Here is a 20,383-nt window from a genome sequence, read left to right as displayed (position 1 = left end):
CTTTTTTTCAGGTCAGGAACGGTTTGGTAACATGACCAGGGTGTACTACAAAGAAGCAGTTGGAGCATTTGTTGTCTTTGATGTCACAAGAGGGTCCACCTTCGAGGCAGTCTCAAAGTGGAAACACGACCTGGACAGCAAGGTGAAGCTGACCAATGGGAATCCTATCCCTGCTGTGCTGCTTGCCAATAAGTGTGACCAGAAGAAAGACAGCACCACTGACAACTTCACCCTCATGGACAATTTTTGCAAAGAGTCTGGCTTCTTGGGTTGGTTTGAAACCTCAGCAAAGGTAAGAGATGCTAGTTAGAGCTACTTACAGTAGTGTGTGTGGGCTTTAAAATAAGGCACGCATTGTGTTTTCAAGAGGAATTATAGGTTAGAATAAGAGCTGTGCAAGTAATAAAGGCTTGAAGGACATGCACATAATCTTTCAAAAGTATATAATTTAATAGCTTTTAAATTGTTTTCAATTGTGAAACTTGCATGAGAGAAAATATTGCATATTTTTAAGCCTTACAGTAAGGGCTTTCAGTCATGTGCAGTGCACTTATACTGATCATCAAGGTCATCAAATTAACATATGGTGTGTGAGAATAGAAAGGTGTTATAAGCTCAGTAAGAGTACATCACTGCCAAGTGACAAAGAATAAAAAGAGTTTTTGTTGTGAGTTTGCAGATAAGTCAATTCATTATTCTACTCGTACACAAATAATATATCACACTTCATACAAATCTATTGCACATACAGTACAGTGACAAATTACAATATATAAGGAACAAGTAATAGGTTTATTCCATGCTGAAAAGAGAAGAAAAAAAACACAACATTTTGACTATGGAGCCTTTTTTGGATGTGAGCAATATATAAGGTCCACCATGATATTATGTTTAAATAGCTGTGGAATCTAAACATTTTCTGAAATACATGACAATTGCTTTAAAAGATCTATAATGTCTATAACATGGTGAATCTGATTAAAAAAACCTCCTGATGGTAGATTTAGAGTTGTTAGAGACACATTTTGATGCACTTCTGAACCACGCTGTATTTGCAATGTATTTTAAAATGTTAACTTGACCTACACACTTTTCCACTTTTTAAGAAAAATATTTTCTGTTGTGCTTTCTTTACAATGGTATAAATGATGTTATTCAACTTGAGATTAGAGATGTTGATGCACAGAAACTTGCATTCATCAGCAGCTTTGATGCTCCAACCATTTATTACACTGGTGTCTTTTCTTTTGTGTTATCAGCAATAACTTCTTTAGGTTTTCTTGAATTGAGCTTCACATTATTTGAGCACAAGTTCACCATTGCATCTTCTTTGTACTCAAGATTTATCTTCAGTATGAATTAGTACCACAACACTGGTTTTATTGACAAAGTTTAACTTATTTATACAATCGTCAGTGGAGACACACAGTCATTTGTGAACAGAGTTCAGGAGTGCAAAAAATTCTCAGCCTTGAGGTTTAAGACAACCGGTGGAACCCTATTGTGGAAAAGGTCTTGAAGCATTGTAGTTCAATTTTGGGCAAAGATAGAAAAAATCGAAGTAACTATACAACTTTAATTGTAGTAATTCATCACATCTAATGACGTTCTCTTTAAAATGGCGTTTATGCTAGATATTGAGATACAAATCCATTTCAGCATTAAAATAATTAAATATTGCACTATGTGTGTCTGTCTTAATTCATCCTCAGAATGTAACTAAGAACTAAGGTCAGCATGACTATGTGATGAGTAGTACTCTGGAATTCTGACTGGACTTCAGAAAAAACAATATAAACTTTGTGAAACTGATTTGTGCTGTGGTAACATACACTTAGCTGTGTACACTTTGACTTAGCTGTGATTCTTGGCAATTTTAGATCTTCAGATGCTACTAATACAGAACAGGTGCTTTGTGATCATTGATTGAAACAATTTGAGTTCTAAATCGCAATTACTTCTCTAGATGTATTTGTAGCTAAAGCTGATTATGGAGAGAGCTGCTCTTCCAGTTTCTTGATGAAATAAGCCTAGCAAGAGATCCTAGCTTTAACTTGTTAATTGTATTTACAGTAATGTATTTATTGTATACATTTGTCATTATGTGTATGTCAGGGATGGCCAGTCCTGGTCCCAGAGAGCCACAATTCAGCCTTAAATCAACAATTTGTAAAGACTTGGAACATGTAAACCTTCATCAGTTTAGTAAATTTATTGGTTCACTTCAGACCTCAGTTGCCATGTATGGTCTTTGAAAGCTGCTGTATGGGGTGTTGAGATTTGCATGATCTGTGAACTACTTCATTGAATAAATCACTTGCTTATATGATCAAGACTAATCATCTTTACAAATTGATGATTTAGGGGTGATCTGTGAAACTTAGTTCAAGTGCATTAAGATTTCATGTGGATTGTTACTCTCCAGGACCAGGGTTGGCCATCCTTTTTATACTGTATGTACTGTATAGTCACCCCCAAAATTATTGGCATCACATCCTGCCTTGCATCCATTGTTTCAGCTCCCCCTGTGACCCTGTACTGAGTAAAGTAGTGTAGAAAATGGATGAATGGATGGAAGAACACTTCCTTCCAAATTAATTTAAAGAGTGATATAAAGTAATTTTTCACTGATGCTGATCATCTACTTGATTTGGTCAGATTAGATTCCGTCTAGCCACTCCAGCAATTTCTGCAATTTAATGACTTCTACAGTGATTTGTTGTGCTTGACTAGAAAATCATTTAGAATTGTTTTGCTCATTTAACACCTAAATAACACCTAAATGTGATTTTAATGACTGAATTTACTTTTTTTAATACTGTTTATTAAGTTTATTACATGTGTTACATGTAAGAATATGTACCTAATTGAAAAAGGAAAGTTAATCAAATGTGTCTCATTATCACTTTATTCAGTGCATATTGCAATGACCTACAACGTTTAAGGGATTCATGGGACGCGACAAGGTTAAAATCCCTCGGGAAGGGGGAAAAACACGAACAGAGGTCCAAGGGTGACTGGGCGAGATCCTCCAGACCCCAGGCTCAGGAAGCAGGAAGTGTAAGGGATGAGGCCTATGCCCTCAGGAGACGGAGGGTTTCCTGGTGCTAGGCGGGCCTCGCGACATCCTTACCCTAATGATGAGCCCTAGTGGAGGAGCTAGTCTTTAAAATAATACACCTAAGAAGGTACACCTGGGGAGCTTAATCACAGGAGTAGTGGACCGCCCTCTAGGGAGGGATGTCGGACGTCACAAAATGAAGGTTTTAAGATAATATCAATATTTTGTGAAGATTAACATTCACCTGCTACAGGAGAGTTCACATTCCTAGTTCATAGCCTACCTGAAAAAGGAATACATAAAACTTTAAACATGGCTTGTAGCAAAGACCATTTTCAGCTGTTTGATTTTTACAAACCGTTCTGCTATTTTCTTTGCTTAAGTCATCCCAGTTTCCTTGTTTCTGCTTGTCATCCCTGATCCTTTAGTATTCAGCAGCCCTCTTCTGGAAACCTACAGAAGAAAAAGAATGTGCTCACTGTTTTGATGTACAGTGTTTCAACAAACATCTGTTACAATTTGATTAATTTTAATATAGTGCACTCCCTTTTTATTTAGAGAACGTATAAGCAATCTTACATGTTAGGGGGTGAGATTTTGTTGGTATTCTTGTTTTATTTAATACCACAATTGTGCTTAAAAAAAATGTGGGGTGAAAATAATTTTTAAATTAACATCTTACCTGACCTTGGTTCTGTTCTGATTGTAGAAAAAGCTTTTTTTTTCTACATGATCCTTACACAGCAACCAAGGGCACTTCTTTTCCAAAGAGATACTGTATGTGGAAGGTACAGTAATTGTTCACCACAGCTTTAGTTTCATCAATGTATAGGTTATGCACCTGAGAATACAAAACCAATGTTATTTTCAAAATCTCCAAAACTCCTTTAATTAACCATTTTTTCCACCATAAAGATTTGGAGTTCCCCTTGTACGGGTATCAATTTGATCATGCTTATTTCTTGTTCTGTGAAAACAAGGTTTTAAGAAGTGAATGCTACATGTCACAAATATGACATATCCATGTGTTGAACATGTCATAGGGCCCAAGATTTGAAATGATGCCACAGTCACTTTGGCGCTCCTGTTCTGTGCAGGCCTTTGCTTGGAGAGTTTAAATACTTTTGAAAATCACCTGGGCACTGTTGTCACTCTAACAGTCTTGCTGCATACCATAAGGCCAGTTAATTGGGCCACTGAATTCCTTGCTTATTTAAAAATTAAATAAAAATAGTCACACTTTTATTTATTTTTTTGCTTTTGTAGTGGAAAGGCTTATTAAAAATACAGGAATTAAGTTTGCTGCTCCCTTGCCAGTCTCTCTGTCTCTTATCTCAGTGGTGCTGGATACAGAGAGGCCATTTCATTTGGTTCATATTTAAGGTGTTTTTCTAGCTGATAGAGTTTCCTGATAAGGAGAAGCTCCCAATGCTGAGATTCTCCAGCAACCCTAATAAATGGTCATCTCTGGCGCCTTACTGTCTGGGAGATTCCAAGGGAGAGTCTCATCCCAAGGTTTACAACCCTAAAGTCAGTGTGCCTTGTTACTCATCATCCACCTCGATCAGCCAATCAGGAACTGGTAGGGCAGGGTAACCCCACGTGGGTCTCGAATGCCCGCGGAACTTTAAACCAATGACCGACCTTAGTTCCTCCAGATAAAACAGGCAGCACAGGGCTCCTCCAGTGCTACTCCAGGACATCCTCAGACTCATCTCAGACAATCACGTAACAGCCAGTATGTCCAAGTGCCAGGACTTTGTTCTAAGAGTCGAGAACGGAGGTCGCCAGCGCGTAACCAAAGGATCCACCGAGGTTAGCCCAGCAGCAAGCCTCGTGAACCCACCACGAACGCTCACCTGATCAACAAGTGAAATAAGGTCTGAACTGTGGACAGCTGAATATCAGTATTCAGGACTAGCGCTACATCGGGAGCAAACCGGTCTTCTTCCCGTCTAAAGAGTGTAACCTACTGGGACCCGCTGTCACTTTTCATGTGCACAAACTCTGCTAGTTCAGCCAACACTAATTAGCCGGTCTTCAGAGAGCTCACTGCTAATGCGCCGCAGCAGAAATCTTTCCCTCCTTCTCCCACCCCTCCAGCCGAATCAGCACTGCCTGGCACTGGGCCAGAGAACGCCGATTGGACACAGCAACAGCCTGCCACTGTTCCTTTGTGTCCGCGGGAGATCTGAATCCCCACAGATTGGATGAGTATTCAACCTTGTGCATTACAGCTCGAGAATTCAATTGTTACCTCAACGCCAGTTGATATCAATTTAATTCCTATGAGTGATGTACTTGCTTTTGAGTATCTAGTGTAGAAGTTGTAATCCAAGTTCATTTACGAAACGATAATAGTCTTAATGAATGGTATACTGAATGTATGTCCCTCTTGGTTTGTAACTCTTCGTGATTGAATATATACTTTTTGTATTCTGCCAACCCTCACTATAAGACCTGTTATGTTTATATGCATATTTTATGCAATAATAAATGTATTCTCGTGTATTAGTATCCGTGTGTGTGTGTTACTGAGTATCCCACAAGGTCGGTTTTCTAATAGCCATCAAAGAATCATTTTGTGACTTACTGCTACAATTAATAATTGTCCCAGTAAATGCACAAAACCCCTACATTTATTGGTGCCTCGTGAGAGGATGCCTATGTTTTCATTGACACTTTTACTGCTGTTCTGTGCTACTGTACTATATCATTTGTTAACTGTGCCTACACCTGTCTTTATCAAACCTAACATATTTTTTTTTAATTGCTGTGACAATGAGCAACATTGAAACTTTGGAAATACTGTTTAAATATTTTTAGTTTTTCAACAGTATCTACATTTCATTAGTTAGGACTTCAGTGATACAGTACTACTGCAACTGAATCTTTCCTAGAAGCAAAGTGTGTCAGGCACAAGAATGCCAGCTCCCTGCATTGGGAAGCATATTCAGATACTTTAGGGTGCAACTGGAAGGACCATTCTGGTGTCATTTTAGAGGTTAAACATTGTAATGTAAGATGTCCATTTCAACTCAAAGAGATTATGTGCAATAATAATACCCATTAAGGATACACTAACAGTGATTGTGGTAACATTTGTGAAATTATGGAAATGAGGGGTCTGACAGCAGTTACAGTCATTATATTTTTTTTTGTTTAAATACAGAAAGCTAAACAGTGGCTTGCCATTTAAATCCAAACTTCACTATCAGCTAAAATAAATTGATTGCAGGACTTTAGCACAGGGGTCAGGGTTTGTCATCATTTTTTCACACAGGTAAAGAGTTCACTTTGCTAGAAATGCATTTAAAAGGCACAGTAATGCAGGCACATTTTGAGTATTTGAAAGTTGTGTGATGGAACACCTAGAAAATGTGATTGTTGCCAAGATATTTGATGTGAATAGTTTGAGATGAAATAAAATGTTGAGAAGTTTAGTAGTATTCATGTAAATCTCTTCCACCAAATGAGTGCACTTTTAAGAGCTCTTCTTTTTTGTGTGTTTCAGAGCTGTCTAAATTGCTTCTCAGTTTAGGTTTAAAACTGCATGGGTGGCATAAACATCATTTTACATTTTATCTAAAATATTAAATCTAAAAATATTAAGTTGAACAAAAATAGGTCAAAGGAGTCTCTTTCAGATTTGTACTCTATGGAACATAGAAGCACATTAAAAATGCTCTCAGCCTGTAATCCCCTGGTGCTCTGAAGTAATGCATATAGACTGAAATTAGGTCAGGTGGACCTACAGTACCCTGTCATGAAGAAAGATGAAGAGTTTTGCTGTTCACATGCAAGTTTAGAAGTCTCTTTGTCAGCCCTCTGTTTAGCAAAAAATAATCCTGTGCATTTAGCTGTTTCTCTGCCAGTGTATTTTCTCTGTGACTCTCTGCTTATTAGAATTGAATTATTTGGCAGAACATTTCAGTGAATGAAATAATTATGGTGTGGTGTATTTTACATCATTTGATCTACACTGTGTTAAAAGGTGTCACGGCACTTGTCACTGATGTTTGATAGGCAACCTAAAAAAAGGTTTTCCCAGTTGAGCCAGTTTGGCACCCCTGGTAACAGTATCAGGATCAGGGCAAGAGGTGATGCTGTTGCTCCTGCTGCACAGTTTTGGGGATCATTTCATGGTGTTTTTTCTATCAAAACTAATGTTAGTTCCCTCATGTAGATGGTCATTTTTTCTTCTTATGTGATTTGCAGAATGTAGTCTGTTAAAAAGCAGTTGGAAGAAAATAGTTACTCATCAAGACAGGACACTGAAAGCTGGACAGCTTTTTTAACCCGACTAATGTAATTAGTTTTTTATTTTTAGTTTTTTCTTCTGTCAAAATTCTGTACCAGTGAGGTTAGCTGGGTAAATGAGCAGGAATAAAATAACTGCTGACTATAGATCTGATTTAAAGACCTCATAGAGGAATGTCCCTGTGCTTCATGTGGAACATCTACTGTGCCTGTGCCATTCTGCTTTCTTGCTAGTGTGCACACAAAGGTGGACAATTTATTACAAATGGTACGTTCATGCTTGGGGTTTCTTACTGGGAGATACCATGTGACAGGCACTGTGCATGATGTGTGAGCTCTTTTGTCCGAAACTCAGTTGCAAATTATAAAATGATAGCACAGCTAAAATTTACAATAATTGAACTTATCATGCCTAATGTTTATCTAGAATCTAGGGATCCATTTCTAATTTATTTTCAGTCTGTGAGGAATTGGAAAAGCCCTGTTCCTATTTTTGCTTTTGCTGTTTTTCATTTATAAAGTTACAAATTTTAAGTTATAAATAGGTATTTTTTTAGATAATGTGAATGAAAAAGTTTACCTTAAAATTCAAATATAAATAGGCTATACTGCTTCTCTATATACTAAGAATCCACAAGGTGTACAAATATATAATGGAGGTACTTCATATATACTGTCTATAGCAGATAGCCATGTATCAGACCTTCCAATCAACTCAACTTTGATGCAACTAGCTGTTTAATTATATAATTCAATTAATTATTATTTCAATCAAACAAGTAAGGATTGTTAGATATAAATCCTGCATTGGGATTGATTAGATGGTATGGCATCTAATTACCCCTGGTACAGAGTGCTCAACTCATTTAGAATTTTTAGAGGGAGTGCTTGAGAAATTCATTATAAAAAGGATTCTGCTGCGAATTCTCACAACAGCACTGAGCTGCTTGAGCTGCTTGAGCTTCAGTCACTGTTAATGTACGGTAAGTTCAACACTTGAACATTTTAAAGACAGAAATGTCTCTCAAGCAGATAGGGCATTGATAGTTACTTGCCATAAGTGTATATTTCTGCATCATGTTCATGCTTTCCTGAGACTCTCAGCACCTTCAACTTCCAGGATTGAAACTAGACTTTCCTTTTGTTTGATTATGGTATAACTGTGGCTTCAGATACCAAATTGGGTCATTTCTATTTTGGTGCACACTACACTGCATTAAAAATATTTAGAATGGGGCTTGGGGTTTTCTATGCAGCAAATCATTACACAGTACACAACGACTAGTTTCTCGAGATTCACACTATTTAGGTGTGTTATAACAAAGGGGGGTGATTACTTATGGAAGTTTTATATTTCTAATTAATTTAGGAGGATCTGTAGAATTTTGTTTTCAGTTTGACCATACAGAGAGTTTTATAGCGATCATTGGCAAAAAATCCCACTTAAATACATTATGATTCCATATTGTAAAACAATAAAGTGTGAAAAATTCTTAGCAGTGTAAATATTTTAGCCACTGTAAGACATTTACATAGGACAGCTGTTAAATGTACAGTATATGAAGAAATTATATCAATAAAATATCAAGTTAGTTATTGTACTAACCTACTGTAACTAGCAGATGTTGCCAATCTTTAGGAACAGGTGACCTGTATGACTTACTTAAGATTTAGGACTCTCCAGAACCAGGCTTGGAGATTATTGATTTCGACTAAAGTATAACACAAAAACATTCTCTTTCTGAAATGAATTATTTAAATTATTTTATCAATATTAATTAGATACTTCATGCACAAAAACAAGTGGCGAGAGAACAGTTTAATTACTTTACTTAGCATTAAAAGGTGGTTAATACAAGTATTTAGAGATGACAACTACTTAAAGTATGCCTAATTCACAATAACTAATAATAACACAATAAGTAATTCAAAATCAAATTACTCATTGTAACAAAATGTAATTCCTTCATTATGCTGTTTGAAGCCTTTGAATATGAAATTTAACGATTGATAGTTGGACTACAAACCCATCAAGAATATCAGAGCTGGTACATGAGGGCATTCTTCCTGACATGCTGACTCTCTTTTAGATTCTCTCAAACTGGTGGATTGATTTCTTACTTCACCTGATCCACTGTGTAGTGAGACAACCCATGAAACACTGTTTGAGATTTCAGATAGAGATTTACATGCATGGAATAAGAAATGAGAACAAAGTTAAACATGCATATAATTGTATTATTTAAATCATAAAAATGTCTTGCATTTGCATGTCTCATTGCATCCCAGTGACAAGAGCTCACCACACAACAGATCAAGTAGAGAAATTACTTCACCACTCTGAGAAACTTGGAAAAAGACTTTGGGTGCTCTTTTCAGGGATGTTTTAAATGTCATCTATCTTGTCTATAATACGCCTATTTATGTACACCTAACCCCCTAGTTATACAGTATTTAACAATCAAGGACAGATAAAATTAGTGAATATGTTGCCTCCTATTGATTTATGATTTTCCCCCGTGCCGGTCGCAGCCCAGAGTGCTTCTACACAAATGTTCTAGTGCATCTATGAATGTGCACTGGGTGTTTACCTGTCCTTCTTGTAGAAGAGGAGGTGTATTTTGTGTTTGAGTTGGCTACTGTACATTTATGATTTAGTTGTGGCATATCTCAGGTGTAACAGAATATTACATTATTACCGTAATATGTTCAGAACTTCAGATTAGTGCACTTTGGTTTTGTTTCCTATTTCTGTTTCAAAGCTACAATATAAAGCAGAACCTGGGGGAAGCCGTGGTCCTATTATCCATTTAACTTGAAGCCTAAATTTGGAATTAATTTCCTGATGTAATAATTCTTATTCATAGATTAGAGTGACATTGTGATAAAATAGACCTCACAGAACATTTGAGCTTCTTTAATATGAAACCATTCCATACTTCTAATGTGTATCATTTAAAACAGAAAAGTACATAAAATGACAGTGTTCGTATCTCAATTGTACATTGTCTGTTGCAATGATATGGCAAGAATGTCAGAATCAGTTTGGTTAGCGCATGCCTGTGATAGAAAGAGACACTCAATTCCTTGCTCTTTCTTCCCCTCCCACTTCTTCCTTTAACAAAAAAAAGCAGTTTTCTTGTTTGAAGCAAATAACCTCATAAGACAGCAGTCTGTGAGGCAGCCTTCATCTTTGACGTAAGCAATAAGAATGAAATGGTCTTGGCAGTCTTATGATGCTGTAAACTCTTTGTGTTTTGCAGCACAGCTGCAGATTGAGACTATAATGCTATAATGCTCAGTTACAGTAATTATAGCAAAAGGTTATTTAACACAGTTGCAGAAGAATGGAAAAAAGTGAAGTCATGGAAGAGGCAGAACCACCTAGCTTTCCCTAATATCAAGATGTTTTTTTAAATTATATATAAAATTGGTTGTTATTGCATTTTCTTAGATGTTGATCTAGTATTGAAACATATAATGAAAAAAAACACATTCTTATTCAGGACATGTTCTTGAGCTACTGTATTGACTGCAAAATGGACATTCTATATATACAGTATATAGGGTATTCCTAACTTTGTCTCTGCTTCAGTGACATTTCACTTTATCCGTACTGTATATCATCCATGTTCCACCCATTTGACTTTGTGTCACCTGTGGTCACACGCAGAAACCTTGCATCAAATATCTGAGACTGGTCTATTTCTAGGCTGACGCTTCCAGATTGTTCACTAAATTACCTTCATTGTATTTATTATTTTCTTCTTCAAATTGATTATGAGTTATTAATTTATTTTCAGACATTATTCCCCTTTCATTACTGGAAAGATTCATTAGAGGAAAGAGGTCAGGTTCGCTCCAATCTGTAAGGTTGAATGTTTAACCTTAAAAGCTGACAAAACTTCTGACATGAAACTCTCACTGTGCATGCTGTACACTGCTAAGTAAATTTCTGTCAATCTCATTTCACTTTGGTTGTTAAGATAATTCTGAAAGAGCAGTATTTTGTAGTACAAAAATCCCTGATTTGTAGCCTTGTTAATTTATCGATGTGTAGTGCAAAAAAACAGGTTTTGTAGGTTCTGATCAATGTGATTTACAGTTTTCTAAGGAACAAAATTGTGGTTCCTTCTCACACAGCTAAGCTGTGTTAATAATGGTGAAAGTTGTTAACATATAACACACCAGCAGAGGCTCTGATGCTTATTATATGCATATGTTGTAATTACTGTTTGGGACTAAGCTGTCTAATTCTTGCACAGCTGTGAAAATTTGCATGCATGTACAAAGGAAGATTAAACCTTTTCATTTACTGAAGCCTTGTATCCTGTGCAATTTGCACAGCACACTTTGTCAACAGTCCTGCCTAACTCTGCACAGTATATAAATGAATCTTTAAATTAAAAAAAAAAATTAAAACAGCACATTTAAGGATTATCCAGAAATATATGATTATATTTTACAGGGTGAGGTACTGTTGGTGACAATGGAGGTGTCAAAGGCTCTAGATAAAGTGTGTAACACCTGGCTGTGTAAACATTTCTAGCTTCAAAGCAGAGATGTAGGGGCTCTAGAGTCTAATTAAAGTACTCATAAAGTTCACTTTAGTTAAGTGTCAATCAACAGTCCAGAAACAGATCAGATCAAGAGAAGGAGAGCAAAAAAAAGAAAAGGGAAAAAGAAGGACAGATGTTCAAGATCATCAGAAAAGACCCGGTTGGAGCTAAGTATTTGGATCTTGCTAAGAGAGATTGCTATTCTGTAGCTTTTAGAGAATAACTCCTCAGTTTAATACTGCCTCTCCTGCTAGTGGATGCATAGTAGAATAAGGAGATGGGCTCTCATTTATTTTGTGGCATCCAGGTTAGAGAGAGAGGTTGGTTTAATCATAAGTTCTGTTTAGTTTAGAAGGCAGCTTATCTCCTCTTTGACCACAGTAGGCATTATTTAATAGTCCAGTACTTGGTATCAGGCTGGAGTTTTCTATACCAACTGCTCGGGTATATTCTGGCAGAAATCCTTACACGTTGGGGGTTGTGATCTGAAAATTCTCACCCTCTTTATTGACCTGTGCTAATCAGTTTTAGACTCCTGTGCTTTACATGTACACAAGATATTTGTTAGTGTACGTTTTATATTATGCTAACATTTTGTAAAGACTATAGCAAATGGTTTGCAAATGCAAGAATTATACTGTGCATTTTTGTGAATGTACTCCATACACATGCCTAGACAAAGTATCTAAAACAAAACATTTATTTGTTCACTGTAACCAGGCAAAATAATATTGCCTTATTTTATTTTAAATAAATAAGTACATCAGGAATGTAGGCCTATTCAGAGCAGCGAGATTAACAAAATATCAGTTTGGTCATCTACTGTATATGACTTGGAATTGATGTAATGTCAGACAGTCACATCATGTACACTGCCACATAACAGGATAATCCCTGAAGAGGAAGGCCATTCGTTGTGTTCCTCAGATACCGCTGTGTGTTTTGAGCAAGTCCTTAGCATAATAATTTAATTTAATGTTCAGACAACTTAAAGTGCTTTAACATCACTACAGCACAGTGACCCAAGATAATTGCAATCATATTCCTAATTAAAGGGTTCAATTATTGTATTTTGGAGTTTTGGATGTTACACCAGCAGCAACTCACAACTGGCAACCCACTGGAGCTAAGCAGGTGTGAGTCTGGTCAGTACCTGAGTGGGAACCTCCTGGGAAAAGGTTGCTGCTGGAAGAGGTGTTAGTGGGGCCACTAACTAGGTGTTAGTGGCGCTCATCCTATGTTTGTGTGGATCCTAATGCCCCAGTATAGTGACGGGGACACTATACTGTAAATAGGCGCCATCCTTCAGATGAGACATAAAACGAAGGTCCTGACTTTCTGTGGGTATTATTATTATTATTATTATTATTATTATTATTATTATTATTATTATTATTATTACTTCTACCACTACCACTACACCTGATTTACTGGTCAGTATTTATACCACATCTTTGTTGTTGCTGAATAGCAGAATACAATTCTCAGACTAAAGGTTCATTTAGGTGTTTTACTCTCAAATAGAGAAGATTTTTTGTGTGGTTTGTTATTTGGTTACAAATGGGAAATCAGTTATTCTCTTCCACAGAATTGGAGAAAAAGGAAGCATTTTTAGTTAAATGTGATTTAGCTGTTTGAATCTCTGTTGACACCTGTGTGGAAATTGGCTCCTTCAGGTGCTTGAAGTAGAAAAATACTTTGCAACTGCTGGGCTAAATATCACCTGATGAAATCATCCATCACTGACTTCTGTCCTTATTGACTTCTTGTCAAGGTGCTGTCATCTTTTTTTCCCTTAATTTTGCTCCTGCTGTGCTTCAATACTACAGTTCAGCCTAATGACAAGAGATTTTCTTTCAACTTCCCTTTGATTCAGACTTTTCTCCAGTTATGGTTTTTGTCATACACACCTAAAATGAGAAAGTGTCTGTAATAGGATGTAGTCCATGACTGACATAAGGGAGGCAGATCCTGTTTTGTTATTGCTTTCCAGACTCATATATAGTGTTTTGCAGTTTCTGTGTTTATTTTTTTCACTTGATCTCCTTTTTGAACTTGCGTTCAGCAAATTCTGTTTCCAACTTTAAAGCAATAAAACCCAGCGAAATATGAAATGGGCCAAAGTGCTTTTCACATCACATCACAACTGTTGAGTGTTTTGCTTTATCAAAACCACAAGCACAATTTTGCAGGTGATCACTGATCTAGGAGCCTATTTGACCTACAGTATATTTTAGTCCCCATTTTACAAATCGATGTGATTGTGCATTTATCTTTTTGATAGACATACTAAACTTTATTTTCTGCAGCACTGAGGTGAATAGCAATTATCACTGGATTCCAGTTTTGCTAATTATGATTTAAAGAGATATAAGTCATTGCAAAATGAATACCAAAAATGTGGAACACAATGTAATATGCAATTTTACATCACCAAATGAATGCAATGCAAAAATAAATACAACTAGAAAAAAAAATCATCAGGGAAATGTGATGTGAATCTTACAATGTAATTTCTAACAGGACACAGTAAATAAAACACTGTTTCAGTGTATAGTGACTTCATTGAATATTTCTCTAGCGATTTTTCAGTCATTGTTAACCATACTTCCGGTGTTTTTTATTGATCAGGAATCATGTTCCTCCATCAGGGTGTGATGGCTTCCTTCTCCAGAATGTTATTTTTTTAAACATAATTAAGTTATGCATTATTATGGTAATAAAATTTCATATAACCTAGACCCTTTAGAACCTCAGTGTCGGAGGACTAAATGCTAGTTATTTGGCAGGTACTGATGTTTTTTTCGCAGATGCGCTTAAGGAAGTGAGGAATATTATTTTATGTATTTTTATTCTCACAGTCAGCCCAATCAAATGCTGTATAACTAAATAAGACAGTTATGAGAAATAACTAAGCAACAGGAATAGAATCGGTTAATATTTAGGTTCTGCATTTAGTAAAGTTAAATGTGCTTAAGGATCCAGTTAATGTTCATATTCAAACAATACAGGCTTATGACATTGCTTATAATGTAAACTGATGGACTTGGTTCTTTTAAGAAGTAATAAACCAATTGTTCTATTTTTTGGTTTTGGTTTTTGGTATTAGGCACAATAGTTAGCATTGCTGTTTTGCAGTACTGGGGTCCTGGGTTCAATCCTGGGTCCTGTCTGCATGGAGTTTGTATGTTCTCCCCATGTTTATGTCAGTTTCTCCGGGTGTTCCAGTTTCCTCCCACAGTCCAAAAACATTCTGGTAGGTTAATTGACTTCTGGGAAAAATTGGCCCTGGTTTGAGTGTGCGCATTTCTTTGTCTGACTTGTGATAGACTGGTGTCCCATCCAGGGTATACCCTGTCTTGCACCCGCTACATGCTGGGATTGGACTCTGGAAGTTCTGAAATGTAAGAAGCAGTCCAAAAAACGATGAATGATTTTAGGTATTTTATTTTACTTTTTGAAAGGTTAGTTCTCACTGTAAAATTTAAGTTAGGGTCTATCTTCTTTTGATCACTAAAATGAAAACATTTCCCCAAATCAACATTAAACATTTAGATTTTAATACTTTTATGTTTTTTATTTAAATTTAAATTGTAATGTCACATACAGAAAGGTAGACTGTAGTGAACAACTTACAGTTATTTTTACCTCGCAGTTGTGGTAATTGAATTAACACCACTGCATCTGACGTGCCACCCCTCACTGTCTGTTTTGCTGTGTTTCAGGATAACATAAATGTGGATGAAGCTGCCCATTTCCTGGTGGAGAACATCCTAGCCAATGACAAGGGCTTGCCTTATGAGGACAGTAATGGAGACAAGGTGAAACTGGACCAGGAAGCTGTGGCAGCAGAGAGCAAGTCCCAGTGCTGCTAGCGTTACAGCTAATCAAGAGAACATTCAAGTCAAGGACTGGATTTCAGGACTCAACATTAAACTCTGAATCCCACGTCAGTTTGAGCTAAAGTCAGTAATACAGTCTTTGACCTCATTCTGGCTAACTGTTACCACTACTTTGTAATTGTAATTGTAATTCCGTGGGCCATTTAAGCACTGTGGCATCATGTGGTATGTCTCAGAAAACTTTCACAATGTTAATATGATCATTCCTCAAATCTAATGGTTTGGCTAAGTTGGGCCCAGAGTCCTAAGCCCTTTTAGCCTTCAGTGGTCTCACTGGTAGAAATAGGGGCTAGAATTTTTAATGTTCTTGTTTTAATATACCCCTTTACACAGAGGCCCAATTGTATTATATCACATTTCTGTCTGAGCAATTAGAATGAAAACATTGAAAGGTGCTGCTTCATTTAACAATGACCTAACATTTTTTTATGAATATAGTTTCTGCTTTAGTTTTGCAGTGAGAAAAAGGGGGTTGTATATGTTTGTCTTCCTTTATTTGGTTTAAGTGCCAGAGTTTTACTGATTTCCATTGAAGACATCTTAAGTAACCAACAAAGCTGAAACCATGAAATTAAATAATTGATTTGATAAATGTTTCTGCTGCATGAAATTTTAACTAGGTGCATTTTACAAACACTTTACTAGTCTTTCTTCCATCTTTGAATACTATCTTATATTTTTTTATTTTATCATACAATTGTGGCTTTCTTTTTTCTTTGATATACAGGTAGGTGTATCACTAGCACTGTTCTTACATTTTTAGCCGTGATTAGGGTCCTGGCTTTCTGTCTCACAAATACAGTGAACTTGTGCTTCTCTCCCTGGTATGTAGCAGGTACAGTACATGTGTTTCATGTACATGCATACATGATACAGTTTTCTGCTGCAAGTAGTTCTAATTCTAGAAGAGAGCATGTACGGGTTAGCATACATATATCTCATGTCACGAGACAGGTTACTTTACCCTATGGATGATGTGTTATTGCAGTAGTAATCCTGCTCAGTATGAGAGGAACTGCAGGTTCAGACAGTTGGGGTCTGTGTTTGGTTGAGGATGCTGAGAAGCTCCCATCTGTCGGATTATGACTGAACACCACTTAATTAGAATCCCACCTTCAAGAATAATATCTTATTGAGCATGTTTGTGGCTTGGGGAATGCCTGTACCAAGCTGAAGAGTTGTCTGTAAAAAGGGTTTCTAAAAAACCAACTCCAGGCCTAGGTTAGAATAAACTCACTTTCTATTCAATTAACAGCCTCTTTCTCACATAGTGTAGTTAAGGTTACATTAATGTCCGCATTAGCCTTATTTTTGGAATAAACAGTAGTATTGACAGATAACTAATGTAATTAAATAGTGTGTGCCTCAGTTTATAAATATTTCTCTAATATTTTGCATATAAGCATTTATACTGTACAACATACTATAATAAAGAGGGTTACATTAATCAAAAATTACAAATCTTTTTTAGTACGTTTTTGTAAAGCCATGAATATCAAGGTTTCACAATGCAAAAGGTACTTCAAAGACACTTTTAAGGACATCATTCTATGTAAAATGTTTACAATAAAAGGACTGATGGGTTTAGCATGAATCATAAAATCTCTAGTTTATTGTTTGAGAACGCTTAACAGGGCTTAGCAATAATTTGATTCAGCAATTCACCTGTATCATTTGTAATGTACCTTCCAGTAAACTAATGTATAAAACATTAAGAGCACTTTTAGGATGGGGTTGCATGTAACACTAATTAACATGAGCTTAAATAATTATGCAGCACACTCAGTTACAGTATTAGAGAAAGGTCAGTGGAGCTGCCTTCTATTCAGTGGTTTGCTTTCAGAGATTAATTGAAGCAGTGTAAAAGAGGTAACATGACAAATTATATCATTTTTGTATTATTTAAAATATTTGCAGCCATTAATCATTTAATTCTCTAAGCTAATTCTTATCTTTAATGTTCTATTTTTATTCAGTTTTTGAAAATCCATTTTATTATCTTTTAAATCTTTATTAAATTCTTTAATATATAAGTGACAGACTAAACAAGTCATGTGTTTTTCTGAATGTTTTAGAAATTCACTAGTAGATACATTTTAAATGTAAAAAATAGTTTATTGAATAGGAATTAGATCTGTCAAAGGCTTGTGGTAGATACTTAAATATACAAGAGTAAAATTACTATTAGAAAAGCAAAATATAAAAGATATTTCCCCTGAGTTCCCTATACACTATATTCCAATAGTTTTAAATCTAAATATAAATTATATTTATATAACCAATAAAAATTGTGGGAAATTACTATCCATACCAAGAGGCATTAAAATACTGCAAATGATGTCCTTTAAAAATAACATTACTGCCATTCCTATTGTTATCATTTATATGGTTCAAGTAAATGGAGGAAAAAATTCACTCTTTTTAAATGCAATGTGTCATTTTTCATAAAATACTTTTAAGTGAACTAATAGTTTACATACTAGAAGTATATAACTAAGCATATGCAGCTCTATAGAAATGATCCGAAATGCACTGAAACACCAGTCATCAAACCAGCCATTTTGTTTTTTACTTAAATGTTATGGAACTTTATCATTAACTGGTAGCCGCTTAACTATGGCGATTTTATTCATCAGTTTTGGGCAGCTCTGCACATAAATGTGCTACCTACTTTTTGCTTTTTAGCGTTGTAGAGGCTTATGACACAAAACTGAAATGGATGCATGATTTTTATTTTGTTTTAATTAATGGCTGAACAGATTGTGCAAACTAGAAAAGGATGAATCTGAAGTGTGCATGTCTTTCATTGAAATAAACTAAAATCACATAATATTAAACCATTCATGTTTGACGACAATCTGTAAGTAGTTCAGTAAAGTGATCCTGTTAAACCTTTAGAGAAAAATGTATCGGATCCTCTAAAAGGCTTCAGATATCAATATGATTGATTGTGTTCCTTTCTGTTTTCAAAAATTCAAATAGTTTTACATGTGCATTGAGAAACAAGAACAGTATTGTTTTCACTGTGTATGGCAATAATGTCTCTTATTTATCAACCAGGATTATAGAAGCAAACAATAAATAATTGCAGAATTGCTTTTTAAAAGTTTTTTCTATGAAAACCTATTAAAATACACATTGGCATTAAAAATGTACTGTTCTATTACTGTACTGTATGTGCACATAATGCACATAATAGAATTTTTGCAAACCAGAGTGAACACAAAACTTTTATTTTCCATGTAGTTTTTTCATAATATTTGAAATTGTCCAAATTCCAAATGCAAAGAATAAGGACTTTCACTGACACATTATAAGTCCTGCAGTGCTTTACAGGAGAGTTAGCACTGACTGAAGGTCAGTGTGCACTAGACACTGACATCAGTACAAGCCAGCTGTGCCCAGCAGGTCCTTAGAATAACTGTTGCAATCTTAGGAAACTTGTGCTAACTGTACTCCAGCAATTCATGTCACTTGGAAAATCCCAGCCACACTTGACTAAAGATTTGCCTGTGCTTGAAAACTCTGACTTCTGGACTATGGAGCTCCAGTGCCACTGCTTAAGATCTTTAAATTTAAGATCTTTTTAAAAATTCTATGCATACCTTAGCCCCTAAATATCTAAAAATCTGCTGGAAGAATACATTTAATGCTAGTTGAACGAAATTGTCTGTACTGAGTGTCATAATGTACTCTGTAATAGGTAAGATAAGATAAGATCACTTTATTAGCCATATACAATTTCTTGCATTAGGACTTTGTCTTTTTGCAGCTTGCTCTCACTTTGTGGCTGCAATATGTCTTGGCGGTCAAATAAACTCAAATAAAAAATATGCCTTTGTCCTTACTGAAAAATTTAATTCCTGTAGGAGACCATATAAATGGAGTAGATTTTTATGTGAGGTTTCTCAAACATTACAATGATACTGTATGTACAATTATAGGACTTAGAATAGCTCCTGTTTGTTAATTTTGGAAGGCATATCCTAAGCTGCTGCTTCAATCTATCACCACCCTGTGAGTAACAATCAACCAAACAGACACTAAATTATACAGTAGGTTTATAAAAGAGTATTTCTTATTCTCTCTCGTCTGTTCCAGTTAAGTGAAGCACCAAATAAGTACTGGATTATCTCAAAGACGACTTGGAAGCTGTGTATCAGAAACACGCCTGATCTATGAGTGTGTGATACAAATGAAATTATAATTATCGCAGGCAAATTATAATTATCAGAGTTATGCCAAGTAAGTGTCTCTTATTTTCTCAAGAACAGCTGCATTTTTGTATAGCTGAGAGAAGAGAAATATAAAATGTGTGTTGGATACCTTCAGAAAAAATTTGCTTTCTTTTTTTACTTCCCCTTCTCCACCTTCCTTTTTGTTACTAGTGCCTAGTTTGGTCCAAGTAAGATAGATCAGGACAGCTACCCAGAACATTTTTCAGTTTCTAGTCTAGGATACAAGGCCTGCTGTAGTATAGTAGGCTATACTACATGCCAAATTAATCACAAATGACCTACTGCTACTTATTCAGAAAGCTGCCACAAAGCTCGCTGAATTCTTTCTCTAAAGTTTTTCAACAGATTGAAATCAGTAATTTG

General features: G+C 35.8%; 1 protein-coding gene across 1 annotated transcript in view; it reads left to right on the top strand.

Annotated features, from left to right (window-relative positions):
* The window catches only part of rab32a (RAB32a, member RAS oncogene family), a 48,752-nt gene extending 29,137 nt beyond the window's left edge, over nucleotides 1–19,615 (top strand). The window contains exons 2-3 of the mRNA XM_088625174.1: nucleotides 12–292; nucleotides 15,606–19,615. Coding sequence (XP_088481300.1) covers nucleotides 12–292; nucleotides 15,606–15,755 — 431 coding nt within the window. The 3' untranslated portion in view covers nucleotides 15,756–19,615. The remainder of the gene's footprint in view (nucleotides 1–11; nucleotides 293–15,605) is intronic.
* The last annotated feature ends 768 nt before the right edge of the window (nucleotides 19,616–20,383 follow it).

Source organism: Lepisosteus platostomus, chromosome 3 (genome assembly GCF_059453375.1).
Source record: "Lepisosteus platostomus isolate fLepPlt1 chromosome 3, fLepPlt1.hap1, whole genome shotgun sequence".
Lineage (NCBI taxonomy): Eukaryota > Metazoa > Chordata > Actinopteri > Semionotiformes > Lepisosteidae > Lepisosteus > Lepisosteus platostomus.
The sequence above is the reverse complement of the archived record's forward strand: the minus strand, read 5'-3'. Positions and strand labels throughout refer to the sequence as shown.